The following is a 17,679-nucleotide window of genomic DNA, read 5'->3' on the forward strand; positions in this document are numbered from 1 at the left end:
ATATGATAGACAATGATTGAAATATTCAGTGGGTCAGGCAGCATTCGTAGAAAGCACTAACATTTCAAGTCAAAAGACCTTTCATCATAGTTCCTGTGGGGTTTTTTTCTCACCATAAATGTTGCCTCATCAGACTCTATCTTCTGTTTTATTTCAAATATAATATGCTCCGTGCTAGAAGTTTAAGAATTTAAGTGGAAACTCGCAAAAGAACTGCAATAATATGTCAGGAAGGAACCGCAGATGTTGGGCTACACCGAAGATAGACACAAAATGCTGGAGTAACTCAGAGGGACAGGCAGCATCGCTGGATAGAAGGAATGGGTGTCGTTTTGGGTCGAGACGCTTCTTTAGACAGTCAGGGGAAAGGGAGACACAGATAAGGGAGGATAAGGTATGAAAATGAGACATCAAAAGAAATCTAGACCGAGGAAAATGTAGAATAGATCATTGTTAGCTAGGAGGTGACAACAAAGCAAACAGATAAAATGTAATCGGGACAATCAGACTGACCGGAGTACTGGGAAGGGGGGGGAGGGAAACATAGAAAGAGGGCAGGAATTGGCCAGGGTTACTTGTAGTTACCGAGAATATCAATCATGGCTGATCATCCAACTGGTATCCCGTACCTGTTTTCTCTCCATACCCCCTGCTGCTGTTCCACAAGGGAATCAGGACTCCTGGCAAAGAGAGTGGCCTCAACTAAGCAGAGAGTTCCAGGATGGAGAGAGAGGGAAAGCAAGGGTTACTTGTAGTTGAAGTCAATATTCATACCGCTGCAAAGGATGATTGTAAAAAAGACTGGTTATAAGGAACAGGACTCCTGGCAAAGCAGTGGGTTACATGCAATCATTATGAGATGGTTTAATCTTGCCTGTGTAGACAAACCAAGGATGGTTGAAAAACTCAGTAATTAATTTGAGGACTGTGGTACTTTTGCACTGTGGATGAGATGGCAAAGCAGATTTTTTTTCTATGTAAATTCCTAATGAACGATCATTAATTTGAAATGTTATCTCAAGTTTTATCTTTCTACACATGCTTTCCAGCATTATTTTTTTTTAATTCCAGAATTCTAGCAATCTTTTGTCTCCTTTTTCATGTCTCCTTTGCGAGTGATTTGTAGTGTGAAAGCCTGCTTATGTGGGAGGGAATTTCAATAGGGTAAACACAAAGATTACTTTTGCTATAAGGCCAATGAAATGAGATGTCAACTGAATGAAAATACGATGCTTCATCTAAAATTAATTTCAATGTTGAAGGAATACTTCAAACTTAAGTTTAATTTCATTAATTAATTGCACCATGTAATGTGGAACCTGTATGCTGTGAGACTTGCTCGAATGTCTTTATCCTCTGCAATCTCCATTAAGATGTTTAATTGTTGAATCTTTATAAAATGGATGGTGGGTGTTTAAATAGGGATCAATAATGTTGTAGAAGTTTGGCTAAAAGGTTGGATATGAATGAGATTATACTACTTTCTATCAATGCCAATGAAGAAACATGGGGCCACAGCAGATAGAATCATTAAATCAGTTTAACTTCTAGGATTTCAATAGCCATTGTCGTTTAACCAATCAAATTTAGTTTTGATTTGTGTAACTACAAAGATATAACATGAAACAGTGCAACAGAGGAACAGATCCTTCAGCCTATTAGGTCTGTGCCAAATATAATACCAAGACTTACTTTTGATGAAATTCAGCGAGCAAACGCGACAATTCCCGATATTTTGGACCTTTAAATCTCTACGGCAAATGTCCGCTGTTCACTTCCGCTGGATTGGCACCTTCAGCTCCCTCTTTAATTTACCTTAGTTTCTATCTTTTTTTTTAAATTGTAAATCTAGGTAGCTGTGCCTCACGGTCACCCCGACTGGCACAATAAATTGCAGATCAAAGCCTGGCCGTTTTCTATGTTTTTAACGGGTGGGAAAGTGCGTGTTTTTCCATCCACTAACATGTACCGGATGTCTAGCATGTCCTCCACTTGAGATTTTCAGTCACGTCGGTACGGATCTACGCTACGCTCCTTTCGTGAAATCACCCTATAGGTAAGATTTTAAATGGAATGCAGCTGCTGCGGGCAGTGAACAGATTTAGTATTAACCATTGTCTAGATAAGTTGGTGAAGCCATCAAGAAACATAGCTGAGCTCTAATTTTCCTAACTTTTGTCAAAGGCTAAATGCTCGTTTTATATATCTCAATGCACTATCTTGAGTGGCTTGAATTTTTCAAAGACCAATAAAGATCACAGAAAGGGGGGAATGGATTCAGAAATATGTTTAATGCTGCATGTAAACATCCCTCAGCTGACCAATACTCTGCCATTGGAAAGCAAAGTTCTCTGGTGGTCATCAATAGCAAAATCTTAGTTTTGAAGCACACCAATAAAACTATTGATCAAGGAGCTATCAGCTGGCCTGTCTAATATCTTGCATATTATAATGTATAAATGTTTGCTGGTTAACTAGCATCAACCTCCAGTGTCTTCCCAAAATAATTTATGATTATTCAACCTACCAAAAAACTGGAGAAATTCTGTGTTAACCATATGATCTAAACCTTGCTAATAAATGCCCAAATTGCAAAGCACCATCAAGCTAAGATCCACTGGTATTTACACTATAAGGCAGCAACTCTACTACTGTGCCATTGTGCCTCCCATGTTGTATTATACTGTGTTGGATGTCAAAGCTGCTGCCCAAAGAAGACTAACAAATAGCATTTCATATTTTTCATGACGTTCACAGATAGTGCTATAATTTTCTATGGTGACATTTCATATAGTTCACTGACTTACAGTAATATGTGGGTTATATTGGGAATATTAAATTGGCAAACATTCATCCATTTTCAATTTGATTTACACATGTTGCTCACAGTTGTGTGCTTTGCAATTTATAGTTCTAAATTAATTTATGCATTTCAGATGACCTTGCCATATTGAATTACATTTGCTTCAGGTTGCCATCTGAATTTTTTTTTTCAAAAGCACATCCCTCTTTCTTCGTACATCTGAAGGGGGGGGGGGTACAACATTCTGTCCTCTTTAAACAGTAGGCAGACTCGTTTAAAAGAAAATCTGTTGTAAAGATGTTTGTAATAGACTATTAGAAGGAGACCAAAGCTTTCCCAATTAACCTTTTACGTACATTAATAAAAAGAGAAGAGTTATAGCACTTTTGTTTTTTTTTAAGTGTTTTTCCTCATTTTCAGTGAGATTTGACGATTCTTACAGGGCTGGTATTATTTAATAAACTTTTTTTTTGTTTTTCAGAAGTAGGACTTCTTCAGGATCTCCCCATCAAAAAAACACAAAGAAAATCCATTTTATAAAAAATATGCGTCAGTATGACACAAGAAACAGCAGGTAATTGGTAGTACAGTGCCCTCCATAATGTTTGGGACAAAGACCCATAATTTATTTATTTGTCTCTGTACTCCACAATTTGAGATTTGTAATAGAAAATAAAATCACATGTGGTTAAAGTGCTCATTGTCAGATTTTAATAAAGGCCATTTTTATACCTTTTGGTTTCACCATGTAGAAATCACAACTGTGTTTATACATAGTCCTCCTTTCAGGGCACCATAATGTTTGGGATACATGGCATCACAGGTGTGTGTAATTGCTCAGGTGTGTTTAATTGCCTCCTTAGTGCAGATATAAGAGAGCTCTCAGCACCTAGCCTTTTCTCCAGTCTTTCCATCACCTTTGGAAACTTTAATTGCAGTTTACCAACATGAAGACCAAGGATGTGCCAATGAAAGTCAAAGAAGCCATTATGAGACTGAGAAACAAGTATAAAACTGTTAGAAACATCAGCCAAACCTTAGGCTTACCAAAATCACATGTTTGGAACATCATTAAGAAGAAAGAGAGCACTGGTGAGCTTACTAATCGCAAAAGGACTGGCAGGCCAAGGAAGACCTCCAGAGCTGATGACAGAAAAATTCTCTCTGTAATAAAGAAAAATCCCCAAACACCTGTCCGACAAATCAGAAACACTCTTCAGGAGTCAGGTGTGGATTTGTCAATGACCACTGTCTGTAGAAGACTTCATCAACAGAAATCCAGAGGCGACACTGCAAGATGCAATCCAATGTTTGGCTACAAAAATAGGATGGCCATATTACAGTTTGCCAAGAAGTACTTAGAAGAGCGACCACAGTTCTGGAAAAAGGTTGTGGATAGATGAGACTAAGATGAACTTATATCAGAGTGATGGCAAGAGCAAAGTATGGAGGAGAGAAGGAACTGCCCAAGATCCAAAGCATACCACCTCATCTGTGAAACACGGTGGTGGGGGTGTAATGGCCTGGGCATGTAGGGCTGCTGAAGGTACTGGCTCACTTATCTTCATTGATGATACAGCTGCTGATGTTAGTGGCATAATGAATTCTGAAGTGTATAGACTCATCCTATCTGCTCCAGTTCAAACAAATGCCTCAAAACATTGGCCGGTGGTTCATTCTACAGCAAGACAATGATCCCAAACATACTGCTAAAGCAACAGAGGAGTTTTTCAAAGCTAAAAAATTGACAATTCTTGAGTGGCCAAGACAATCACCCGATCTGAACCCAATTGAGCATGCCTTTTATATGCTGAAGGGGGCTAGCTCCCAAAACAAGCATAAGCTAAAGGTGTCTATGTATAAACATAGCTGTAATTTCTACATGATGAAACTGAGATGTATAAAAATGGCCTTTATTAAAATCTGACAATGTGCATTTAACCACATGTGATTTTTTTTTTTTCCTATTACCAATCACAAATTGTGGAGTACAAAGGCAAATAAATAAATGATGTTTCTTTGTCCCGTGGAGGACACTGTAGGTACAAAAAATGTTGTGCAGAATATCAGTAGGAATTTGCAAATAGGGAGACACAATGACACTGGTCAATTGATCAGGTTGGACACTAGGGGTAATGTGCAGAAGGTTTTAGAAACAATCATGCCGAATGTGTTGAAAATAAATGTAAAGTTTTAGTCTGCAACCCTTCATCTGAATTGGGAAAGTGTTGCTAGTAGGTTTTCAGTCGGGGGGAAGGAGGGGGAAGGATGTGCATGGACTGAGACGGCCTAATGGGGCCAGTTACTCGCACATAAAAAATATTAAGCCTGTGGAATGAGTTGTTTGTATTAAAATGGTTGGATTACCCTATGAATAATGGTGTTCTTTAAAGATCTATACTGGGAGCACAACCTTTCAGTAAACTGTATTTGTAAATGAATGGGTTGAGCAGACAATGCTAACTGTCAATGTGTGCAAATGGCTGCTGGGCACTCATGTTTTTTAATGCCTTTTCAGGTGTCTGTTTTTTAAGAGCTGTGCTTTGAAAATTGGCCCCGAGTCACTTTTTCTTACCCTTCTGTTCTATTTGGTCTGTTGCATCTTTAAAAAGAGTTGGAGAAAATAGATGAGTCAGACAACATTTGTGGAGGGAATGGACAGGCAACGTTTTGGGTCAGACCATTGTTGAGGCTGATCACAGTATGGGGGAACTCGATAAGAGAAGTGGGGGTAGGACAAAACCTGGCATGATAGGTGGATACAGGTGAGGAAGATTTAATTGGCAGATGTGTGGACAAGTGACAGAGGCCATAGATGAAAAGAAGACTATCGGATAAGGAGAGAAGAGGAATGGAATGTAAAGTGGGATGGAGGGATATAGGTGTAAATGTCCAGGGGGTGGACTAGGGAGCAAAGGAAGAGGCAGGATTGTGGGAGAAATGGTGCGCGCTGGATGGGATGGGGACCACAGGAAAGAAAGGGGGGGTATTTCCTAAAATTGTGGAATTCGGTGTTCATACCTTAGGGTTGGAAGCTACAGAATTGGACTATGAGGTGCTGATTCTGATGCAAATATAAAACGTTCTTATACCATAAATCTGTGTGCCTTTATAATCTAATTTTGTTTTAATTCATTTTATTCAAGGATCGTTCTCATCTGTGCTAAAAGATCACTGTGTTCAGCTTTTTCTATACTGCCTTATGGAGAATTTAATACTAATAGGTAAGAATATTTTGCTTTAAACTAAATTCAAAAGTTGAGATTCTCTTTTGAACTGTTTAAAATTGTCATTGCCCTAAAATGTTGATTATGTGCCCAATTCAATATTTCTGCCACACTAGCAATAATATTAACAAACTTTGTCCTATACTGATGCTCTTGTCTACACAACAAAAATGCAACCTAATTCTGACCTGAACTGACACCAGGGTTTCAATTTATTTCAGTCAGTTTATCTCTGTCGTACACTTGTACTGCCAAGCATATGAAAGCAAATCCTCTTTGCACTCATTTTAAACCAATAGCCATAGAATTATACAACACAGCAACAATCCCTTTGGCCCAACGCGTTGTCTACTTGAACTGGTCCCATTAGCCTGCGTTTAATCCACATCCCTCTAAACCTTTTCTATCCACGTACCTGTCAAAATGTCTTTCAAACTTTGTAATTGTACCTGTCTCTGCCATTTCCTCTGGGCGCTTATTCCAGATGTCATCGCTCTCTGTGGAAAAAGTTGCCCCACAGGTGCTTTTTAAATATTTCCCCTCTCATCTTGCATGTGTGCCCTCTAATTTTACATTCCTCTACCATGGAAAAAAATGTCTGTAACCATTCACCTTATCTATGTCCATTCTAATTGATATCCTTTATAAGTTACCCCTCAACCTCTTACATTCCAAGGAATAATAGCCCCAACCTATCCAGTCTCACCTCGTAACTCAAGCCCTCCAATTCATTAACGTTCTTATGAATCTTCTACACACCCTTTCCAGCTTAATGACATTCTTCTTATAGCTGGGTGACCAGAATTGCACACAAGTGAGAAGACACAAATAACTTTTTCAAGTTTCATTTTAAAAAGGCAGATCATGCTTTCCCTCCGACTGGTATTCACTCACAAACACCACCAATAGCTTTTGATACCATGGAAAAATTTGTCACTTGGAATAAAATCCTTCCATATGTCATAAAGCTTGGAATAACAAAGCGCGTCCTATTTAAAACGATTTTGCCATCCTCTGTCAATTCAATGGGAGGGGGGTAGGTTGGAATTATTCTATATCAGTAATCATGGTGGTACAATTTTGGCTCTAATTAGGTGAATTGTTTGCTAATTACGTGGGCTCATTGTAATTTTATCCTCTCCTTTTATTCTGATTTGGTGATGGTCGCTTATGGATTATAAAATGTGATATTCCACTATGATCACCCCCTGTGCTATTGACAGATTGCACAACAGCCATTGCTTAAAATTTAAATTTCCAGTAGCTTGAGGTGGTGATCTGACATTTATAAACTAATTTAATAAATTCCTATGGCTGTCTTGTGCATGCAGATTAGTACCTGTAGTACAATGTATATTTGTTTACATATTGGATATAATATGACAAGTGCAGCTGAATCTGTACCAGAATCTGCCCTAATCAATGTTGTTAATCTGACAGCAACTCTACTGGCATACTATGGCTGAAACTGCAATCTTGCTTTCACTTTTAGATTGTCCGTTATTATATATCGTGTTCAAAATGCAATACAACAGCTAGCATGTATAGCAGATTTTGATTAAATTAATATTTTGCTCCGTTTTGTTCTGCCGAGTAACTATTTTGCAGCAAGTGGGACGGCTTCTTAACTTGTATGCTGTAGTAATTCATTTTGTAATTTATGGAGTCACTGTAATGGGAACGGACGCCTTGAAAGGGAAGCTACAACAGGCATTCCATAAATTCTCCCATGGACAGAATGGAAAATTATAGCTGGCAGACCCATAGGAAAATTGTGTATTGTTTTCCTTGTCATCAGATGAAAGATTAAACTAGTTTCTGCCTGAGCATACTGTCTGTGTCAAGAACCTTATTTTGATAAACTGTCCCAAATTATTTAGGGTTCAAATGAAGAACAGCCAAAGGGTAAATTACATTCAAAATAATTTGTGCTTTGTGATCCTTAATCTAACATGTTTCTGAGACCTTTATAAAAAATCTTTTTGTGTAATCATTTCCTGTTTGTATGCAGCCTTGATTTCTGTATGAACAATAAAGGAAACTAGTTCCTTCCATTGTATGCTCTGCATCTATTGTATGTGCAGGCAAGTTATTTAAATATTTAATTTGTATTTAGACTTTTTTGACTTCTGTAAGAAGACCGTTTTGATATTTCTCTACACAGTGACGGCAAACTGGAAGGACCAAGACAACGTAATCCTTCTGGTGGCATTTCATGCCCAACAGACATGCTGCATGGACTTGACGGAGTTGAACTTGCTGCAGATGGAAAGGTAACAATTAGCTGGTTTGCAAACAGCAGCTTAGTAGTTTTTATTCATGATTTGCTTGTTATTCTTGCAGCTAAACATTGTTCAGGCTGAATAGGTACTTTTTTTCACATCTGAATGAACACATCCTTCTTGATTTTAGAATAATTCCTCCATAAATTGTCTTTTTTTAATGGTTTGTAGATGGTAGTTTTCCTCTAAAAATCCTTTACGAATACATTTGCTTTTGTCTAAATTGAAAATTAAACACACCCAGACATATTAGTTCCGCTGCTTTTGTTGCTGAGTTCCCATTTTATTAGTGATAAAAATGTAGTTCTAATGAAGGAGCTACATATTGTTGGAATTAAATTAAAATTATGTAAGAATTAACTAGTGTATGCCAGGGATCAGTTATGCTGGCTGAAATTTAATATGTATTCTGCTTTGGACTTTACTGATAACTCTCATATTTATCAACAACTTGCATTTTATATGGTGCCATTTATTATATAATAATAATAATTTTACTTATAGAGCACTTTAAAAACAATCATAGTTGCAACAAAGTGCTGTACATCACTAATCATTGACAAAAAAGTTAATACACACCAATAATAACAATTAAAAGAAATAGTAGGAAAAGACATGTAAAATAAAGAAACATTAAAAACAATAAAAACAGAAGCAAAGTCTCAGGCATGGTCAAAAGCCAGGGAGTACAAATGTGTTTTAACACTGGATTTGAAGATGGACAGTGAGGGGGCCTGTCTGATGTGCAACGGCAGGGTGTTCCAGAGCGCTGGAGCAGCAACAGAGAAGGCTCTATCCCCTCTGAGCCTCCGATTAGACCTCGGTACCTCCAGGAGCAGCTGACCAGCTGACCTGAGGGACCGGGCAGGAGCGTATGGGTGGAGCAGCTCAGAGAGGTAAGGCGGGGCGTGCCCATTCAGAGATTTAAAAACAAATAACAGTATCTTAAAATGAACTCGAAAGTGCACTGGGAGCCAGTGGAGGGAGGCCAGAATTGGCGACATGTGCTCCCTCTTTCGAGTCCCAGTTAAAAGGCGAGCAGCAGCATTCCGAACCAACTGGAGACGAGCCAGTGAAGAACGAGCAACCCCAAAATATGAGAAAGAACTTCAAGGCACTTAATAGGAATGTAATCAAACAAAATTTGATGCTGATCCATATATAGATTACAACAGAATAAATCTTGGTTGCAAAATGAGCAGAGGTTCAGGGTCACAATTCCAGAGCTTGATGGCACGCTGCAGGGATGCCATCAATAGCAGAGTGATTAAAATGCAACATAAATAGGCAAAACTGCTCAGATGGCTGGAGATTTGAGGGTTATAGATGGGGAGGGGTAGGTTGTGGCATGATTGAAAAACGAACAGGAAAATATTAAAATAGGGAGCCAATCTAGTTTTGCAAGAATGGTCATCCAGGAGTGTTGGAAGTAGTGAAATGAAGAACAAATCTTAAAACCTGGTAGTTTTTTTCCGTAGTCGTACCTGAAACCAATACTTTGTTTCTTCTCTCTTTACAGTCAGTTTCTTATGCTCAATTTCTTTATCCAACCAATGCCTTTGTTTTGCCAAAAATATTAACTGAGAATTCAACTTCACAAGCGCAAGCTCGAAATAATCGGAGTTTTACACCAGGAAGACATGGGCCCGCTGCAATATCAATGGACTTAGGTACGATAAAAGTGGTTGAAGACTTTAGTCTTGTTTTTGAATACTTTTGAACACACATTTGAAAATGTGCACTGTTTTGAATTAATTTACCATCTTGGCTGTTGTGTATCAATCAATCTATTGTGTAACAAGGTTTTTAAATTAAAAGTTGACACACGATATAACTCGACCAGCCATATAAATACTGTTGCTACAAGAGCTGGTCAGGATTCTGCAGTAACTCTTGACTTCCCAAACTTTTCCACAATCCACAAAACATGTCCCAGTAAGAAAGAATATTCCATAGTTACCTGTACCCTACACAACAGCTCCAATAGCAGTCAAGAAATGTAACATCAAACAGGACAAAGTAGCTTTTTGAATGGCACTTAACTTTCATTTTAAACATTTAGTCCATCCACAATTGCTTTGGTTTGACTGCAGTTACAATATTGAAGATGAAACCGCTCCAAGCTCCAAATACATACAGGTCTGTTCCAGCTGCTACGGTCAGGCAAACACCTCCGTTGCCATGCGGTGAGAACGGAGAGGTTGAGAAGGAGTTTCTTCCCAGAGGCAATTCGGACTGTAAACGCCTATCTCACCAGGGACTAACTCTACTGAACATTTTTCCTTCCATTATTTATTATGTAAAAGAATATGTGTGTTATGATTGTGTTTATAATTTGTTTGGTTGTTTTGTTGTTTGTCTTTTGCACAAAAGTCCGCGAGCATTGCCACTTTCATTTCACTGCACATCTCGTATGTGTATGTGACAAATAAACTTGACTTGACTTGACTTGAGGTATGTAGGTAAATTGGCTTGGTAAATGTAAAAATTGTCCCTAGTGCGTGTAGGATAGTGTTGATATGCGGGGATCGTTGGTCGGCGCGGACCCGGTGGGCCGAAGGGCCTGTTTCCGCGCTGTATCTCCAAACTAAACTAAACTAAATGCATCTCAACTCATGACCTCTCTTACTCAGAAGGATAACATTTACAGGTAATGAAAGTCAAAAAACTGCGAGGCAGTTTGCTGATTCTGGCACCTGTATCAGCTGGTGAAGGAAACCTTCCACTCCTAGAATAATAATATCTTTTATTGTCATTGCACAAGTGCAACGAGATTTGGGTATGCAGCTGCCATCCGACATCATAACTTAAGTAACTACTAAAATTTAGGTTTAGATACCCCGAGAACATGGTTTGTACAAAGAACATTACAACAGTAAAATAGTATAAACCGACTAAAATGCAGATGTGTTTGTGCGACGTGACCATCCGAGGGAGACAGTTCGTGGGGGTGGGGGGCACTCTGCAGGGCTGGTTCAGAGCAGCTATAGCTCTGGGAAGGAAGCTGTTCCTGAGTCTGGAGGTTGAGTCTGAAACTGAAGATCTAAATGGTAAAACTGGAAATGTGATATAAAAACAGAAAAATGCTGGAAATATTCACTTGGTCAGGCAGCATCTGTGAAAACAATTGATAATTCAAGCCTGGAACTCTTCTCAGAACTAGGATAGAGAAAACACATTTTGTTTTAGAAGCTGAGAAGTTGTGGGAAGAATACATAAAATAGAGGGCATATGTTTGCCAGGATAAGACCAGATGGCGATGTAAAAAGTCAAGGCCATTTAGGGATGGACATTAAATGCTGCCCGAACCAGTGACGCCTTAACTTGAAAATGAATAAAAGAAACATGACTTCTTTGTATCAAATGATACACTGCAGCTTGTTTCTAGTCCCATTTTTCCATATGAACATGTGATTTTCCTGATATTAAAGCTAATGGGCAAATCATTTTTTGTTCCTCATGTTGTAACCTAATTTGATATATATCAAAATTGCCTGGCCTGAGGGCACTCAATGAACCCCATGAAGTGTGCTTTTCAGTTTGTGTTTCAGCTCTACTTTAAATATACATCAGTGTCGAAACGGAAAGAAGACACAGTATTGAATGGAATCTGTTGAAAGGTGGTCTGACTTGACTGGTTGAAATTTTCTATTGTCAGAGCATCCAGCTGCCAGTGTACATTGTGCTCCAAGCCAATTATTTGATGTCACAGTTGTATACTGCATATCATGTATCTAAAAATAAAAGTGCGTGGCTTAAACATATGTTGTTTTCTGTCACCCTGTAGGGAGTGAACCTGGAGATTTAATAGAATATGATCCTAATCTGCTTGATGATCCCCACTGGCCATGTGGAAAACACAAACGGGTTCTAATCTTTGCATCTTATATGGTAAGAGCATTTTGAATAATACTTGATAATAAAGGCACAAATTTACTGTGTGCAGTTCTGGATTATTTTTGTGATCCTTTGATCCATAACATGACATTTAAAATCTTTTTAATTCTAATCAACATCAAATGTCTTTATTTCCTTTTTCATTTTCCATCTGAAATTCTAGTTGATCATTGTTATTAAATTTAGTAAGAAAGTTTTGATTTGTGATATTACTTTCAACAGACATACTTTTAGACTTTATAGATATAACTATAGAAACAGGCCCTTCGGCCCACTGAGTCCGTGCCGACCAGCGATCACCCCATGTCCTAGCAGTATCCTACGTGCTAGGATCAATTCACAATTTTACTTAATGCAGTTAGCCTACAAAACTGTACATCTTTGGTATGTGGGAGGAAATCGGAGCACCTGAAGAAAACCCACACAATCATCAGGGAGAACGTACAAACTCCATATAGGCAGCACCCATAATCAGGATCGAACGGGGTTATGGCAGCAACTCAACCGCTGCGTCACTGTGTCGCCCTATTCCTGACCCAAGACTATATTGATAGCAATGTAGAATGGCATAGTTTGTATGAAGAAGAAAATCTGCACTTTGCTCATAACCACTCATTACAGGGTAATTGAGATCCATACAAATCAAATTAAAGAAAGTTATGGGGTAGACTCAGAAATAACAATTTTTTCTTAAATGATGTTCTGCTTTTTGTCGCATGCACTTGCTTATGTTCTGAATACTAGCCCATTTCATAGAAATGCCACGGATGAGAATGGACAGTCCTGCTGTTGAATTCTTGAATAAAATTATGCCTCATCTGTATTGGTGAGATATCATTTTATGTCTGTAATGAGCTTGACATCAACGGCACCAGAAAAAAACTTGCAAATGATGGTTATAACAATGTTTTTATACCTGAAACTCATTTCACCTCTCTCTGATTGCTGCATTCTCTGTTAGCTTGTGCTATAGTTTGGAAACCTAACAGGAAAATGGGAAATTTATCTTTGAATACTGGCACTAATAATCTTCTACACACAATTCTATTGTAGTCATGGCAATTGTCTTTATGCAAAGTATTTTAAGTATAAATAAAAAATACTTGAATCACACTTACTATAAGATGAACTCTCAAAGGTAGGAATAGGAATACTTTATTGTCACATGTGACTAGGCACGGTGCAATTGTTTGCTTGCCACCCACGGCACTGACAAAGTTACAAAGCACGCCGGCTCCCTCTTTGTCCCCCCCGCCCCCCACGCAGGGTCCCGAGTGTCCTTTGTCCCACACCCCTCCATTGTCCATTGTTCTCCCTCTTGGTGGTTGCCCCACGCTGGGTCCTCCATTGTTCTTCCCCCTCACGGTGGTCCTCGACGCTCTCATCGACCGTTGACCACGAGACGACCTACAAGGCGTCGCTACCGCCAAAGCCCCATCATAGCGAGGCGTAGCCGACAAGGTCCCACCGCTATTGTCGCCCCACTTCACGCCTCAGTGGTGCCGCCCTGAGCACCAGCCGCGGGCTTAGTCAGCCGCTCCGCCGACCTGGACTCCGACCCACGAGGCCCTGGCCTGGCTTCTACGCGGCGATCCAGGAGGCTTCAAGTAAACTAAGACTTTAATCTGTGAGCAATCAAACCAAGGCACCACCCTCTGCCACATGAACACTGTCCGCAGAAGACTTAATGAACAGAAATACAGAGGCTACCCTGAAAGATGTAAACCACTGATTAGCTGCAAAAATAGGATGGCCAGGTTACAGTTTGCCAAGGAGTACTTAAAGGAGCAACTACAGTTCTGGAAAAAGGTCTTGTGGACAGATGAGACGAAGATTAACATATATCAGAGTGATGGCAAGAGCAAAGTATGGAGGGGAGAAGGAACTGCCTGCCCAAGATCCAAAGCATACCACCTCATCTGTGAAACAAGGTGATGGGGGTGTTATGACCTGGGCATGTATGGCTGTTGAAGGTACTGGCTCACTTATCTTCATTGATGATACAACTGCTGATGGTGGTAGCATAATGAATTCTGAAATGTATAGACACATCCTATCTGCTCAAGTTCAAACAAATGCCTCAAAACTCATTGGCCGGTGGTTTATTCCACAGCAAGACAATGATCCCAAACATACTGCTAAAACAACATTGGAGTTTTTCAAAGCTAAAACATGGTAAATTTTTGAGTTGCCAAGTCAATCACCCGATCTGAACCCAATTGAGCATGCCTTTTATATGCTGAAGAGAAAACTGAAGGAGCCAAGCCTCCAAAACATGCAGAAGCTAAAGATGGCTGCAATACAGGCCTGGCAGAGCATCACCAGCGAAGACACCCAGCAACTGGTGATGTCCACGAATCGCAGACAGACAAAATCGCAGACAGAAAAGCACGCAAAGGATACGCAACAAAATACTAAACATGACTACCTTCATTTACATTGCATTGCTGTGTCCCAAACATTATGGTGCCCTGAAATAGGGAGACTATGTATAAACATTACTGTAATTTCTACATGGTGAAACCAAAATGTATAAAAAATGGCCTTTATTAAAATCTGACAATGTGCACTTCAACCACATGTTATTTGTTCTATTACAAATCTCAAATTGTGGAGTACAGAGGCAAATAAATAAAAGATGGGTCTTTGTCCCAAACATTATGGAGGGCACTGTATATCTCAAGGACACGGGTCTAAGGTGAGAGGAGAGAAATCCTAAAGGTGCCAGAGGAGGTGGTAGAGGCAGGTACAACTAAAAGGCATTTGGATGGGTATTTGAATAGGACAGACACAGAGGTGTACGGGCCCTAATGCAGGGAAATGGGATTATAGGTGGGCAACATGGCGGGCATGATGAGGTCAGCCGAAAGAGCCTATTTCCGCGCTGAATGTTTCAATGATTCTATGTATTTAATGTTCAACATTATCAAAACACAATCATTTTTCATGAATGAATTTTCTTGCTTTTTGCCAGACAACAGTGATTGAATACGTAAAACCATCTGACCTGAAAAAGGATATGAATGAAACATTCAAGGAAAAATTTCCTCACATTAAGCTGACACTTAGTAAGATAAGAAGGTAACTTAGCTAATGAATGGCATGTTCAGTGTTGAAATGTCATTCTTGAAATAGTGCTGTTTAACAAAAACTAAGCATATAATGAATTTTATCCATAAGTTGCTCTTTTCACCATGTACTTTTACATTGTACTTTTAAGAAAACTTTTCTTCCATAGATGGAATTAGGATTTTGTTTGTGGTTTTTTTTGGCACTATTTTATTGAAGAGCTGAGAAGTTCTTTATGTCTTGGCAAACATTTTTTTTTCCTCAATCAATACTGAACAAATAGATTATCTGGTAGTTTTCATTTTGTTTGTGGGAGCATATTTTGTCCAAAGTGGCTGTCATATTTACCAAGTCACAATATGCAGTGTGAACAATGTATTTCTATATAGTCAATTCCTGGTTGCTTATGTCAATTTAAAATAAGTTAGTACTCTTTATTGCCTTTGACCCAGAATGTGGAATCCTAGATCTTTAGTCCATGCATTGCATTCTGTGGTACCAAGTAGTTTATTGCAATAAAATCCATTTCAGTAGAAGCTTGTGCTAGCATTATGATCTAAAGATAGATTTCCAATAAAGTCAGTAAATACACAGTCTCCAGTGGCATCGTAAATCATCAGTCAAGCTGGAGTGACAATGAACAAATTGTAATATTTACTATTAAAACACCAGATACTTGTGATATAAAACCTGGTACAACCAAGAATACCAAGCGCAGTGCCAAAGTTTGTCATCACGTTCTGTTATTAAGATTGATTATTAACCAAGATAGTTTCTTACTGAATATGAAGTTAGTTATTGTTCTATAATTCTAGGGAAGGCTCAGTACTCAGAAAGAAAAGACATGAAGCGCTTGGAAAGGAACAAAATAAAAGAATTGATGTTGATGTATTAGTTTAAACCATCAGCCAAAATTACCCATGGCTTCATCATGCAATTTTCTGTTTTCTCCGTAGTCTGAAAAACGAGAAATGCGGAACCTGGCAGAAGAATGTAATCTGGAACCTTGTACTGTGGCTTTGTCATTTGTTTATTTTGAGAAGCTTGTACTCCAAGGCAGAATCAATAAGCAGAACAGAAAGCTTTGCTCTGGTGCCTGCTTACTACTAGCAGCCAAAATCAGCAGTGATCTCAAGAAACATGAAGTTAAACATCTGATCGATGTAAGTAAAATTGTTTACATCAAGCTGACCAATTGTCTCGTGTTGCAATGGAATTAATTTAAAAAAACAGATAGGATAGTTGTAGAAGGAAAATAGTTTTGTATCACCAACTAATGAATAACTATGTACATAAGCATACATTATAAGTACACACAAGTTGATCCCTATCAGTATTCACATCAACACATCTTGAGTTTAATCGTAACCATAATTATAAACATCAGTGTAAATCTCAGAACTATAGAGCGCAACTGTGCTGATCCTCTGGTCAGTATCTGGTCGGATATAGAGGAATAGATTGGGTAGACGCACAGAGTCTCTTGCCCACAGTAGTGGAATGGAGAACTAGTGGACATAGGTTTAAGGTGAAGGGGAAAAGATTTAATAGGAATCTGAGGGGTAACTTTTTCACACAAAGGATGGGTGGTGTATGGAACGAGCAGCCAGGAGAGGTTGTTGAGGCAGGGACTCTCACAACTTTTAAGAAACAATTTGACAAATCCATGGATGGGACAGGTTTAGATGGATATGGACCAAATGCAGCAGGTGGGACTAGTGTTGGACGGTGAAGGCAAGGTGGGCCGAAGGGCATGTTTCCATGCAGTATTACGCTGACTCTAGGATCAATTGCCTCAAATTGTTGTGGTACACTACCTATTGTGGTTGATACTTCAAGTAACACATTTTCAACCATTTTAAGTCAGTTTTTAATTCAATTCAATTCAATTCAACTTTAATGTCATCGCACAAATACAAGTATCAGTACAACGAAATGCAGTTTTGCGTCAGTCCGTAGTAGTTGTACATAAAGAGAAAAAAAAAAACAAGAAAAAAATAGAAAGAGAAGATACAGAATGATCAGGAAATACAGAATGATTAAACAAAGGGGGACGGAGGGACCAGAGAAATCTATCGTCAGGGCTCCGAGTTCAGCAGTGTGATTGTGTTGTTATAGAAGCTTTTCCTCATCCTGCTGGTACGTGACCTGAGGCTCCTGTACCGCCTCCCTGATGGGAGGAGGGCAAACAGTCCATGGTTGGGGTGTGAGGGGTCTTGTAAAATAATCCAATTAAATATAGTCCAAATACAAAATGTAAACTTCAATAGACACACAACAAATCCTAATCAGATTGCAATACATCAATTTAAAAAACATCTATTGTCCATGCTGAAAACCTTATAATGATAGAACGGATAGTTCTGTCAATTTACTTTTATCTGCACCGCCCAAATGTTTC

At 38.9% G+C, this 17,679-nt stretch overlaps 1 protein-coding gene across 1 annotated transcript in view; it reads left to right on the forward strand.

Annotated features, from left to right (window-relative positions):
* LOC129707239 (CDK5 and ABL1 enzyme substrate 2-like) overlaps positions 1–17,679 on the forward strand; it is a 31,367-nt gene that overhangs the window by 11,181 nt on the left and 2,507 nt on the right. Inside the window, exons 2-8 of the mRNA XM_055652103.1 lie at positions 3,285–3,377; positions 5,950–6,027; positions 8,195–8,303; positions 9,832–9,982; positions 12,100–12,203; positions 15,184–15,287; positions 16,234–16,441. Coding sequence (XP_055508078.1) covers positions 3,285–3,377; positions 5,950–6,027; positions 8,195–8,303; positions 9,832–9,982; positions 12,100–12,203; positions 15,184–15,287; positions 16,234–16,441 — 847 coding nt within the window. The remainder of the gene's footprint in view (positions 1–3,284; positions 3,378–5,949; positions 6,028–8,194; positions 8,304–9,831; positions 9,983–12,099; positions 12,204–15,183; positions 15,288–16,233; positions 16,442–17,679) is intronic.

Source organism: Leucoraja erinacea, chromosome 21, assembly GCF_028641065.1.
Source record: "Leucoraja erinacea ecotype New England chromosome 21, Leri_hhj_1, whole genome shotgun sequence".
NCBI classification, from domain to species: Eukaryota; Metazoa; Chordata; class Chondrichthyes; order Rajiformes; family Rajidae; genus Leucoraja; species Leucoraja erinaceus.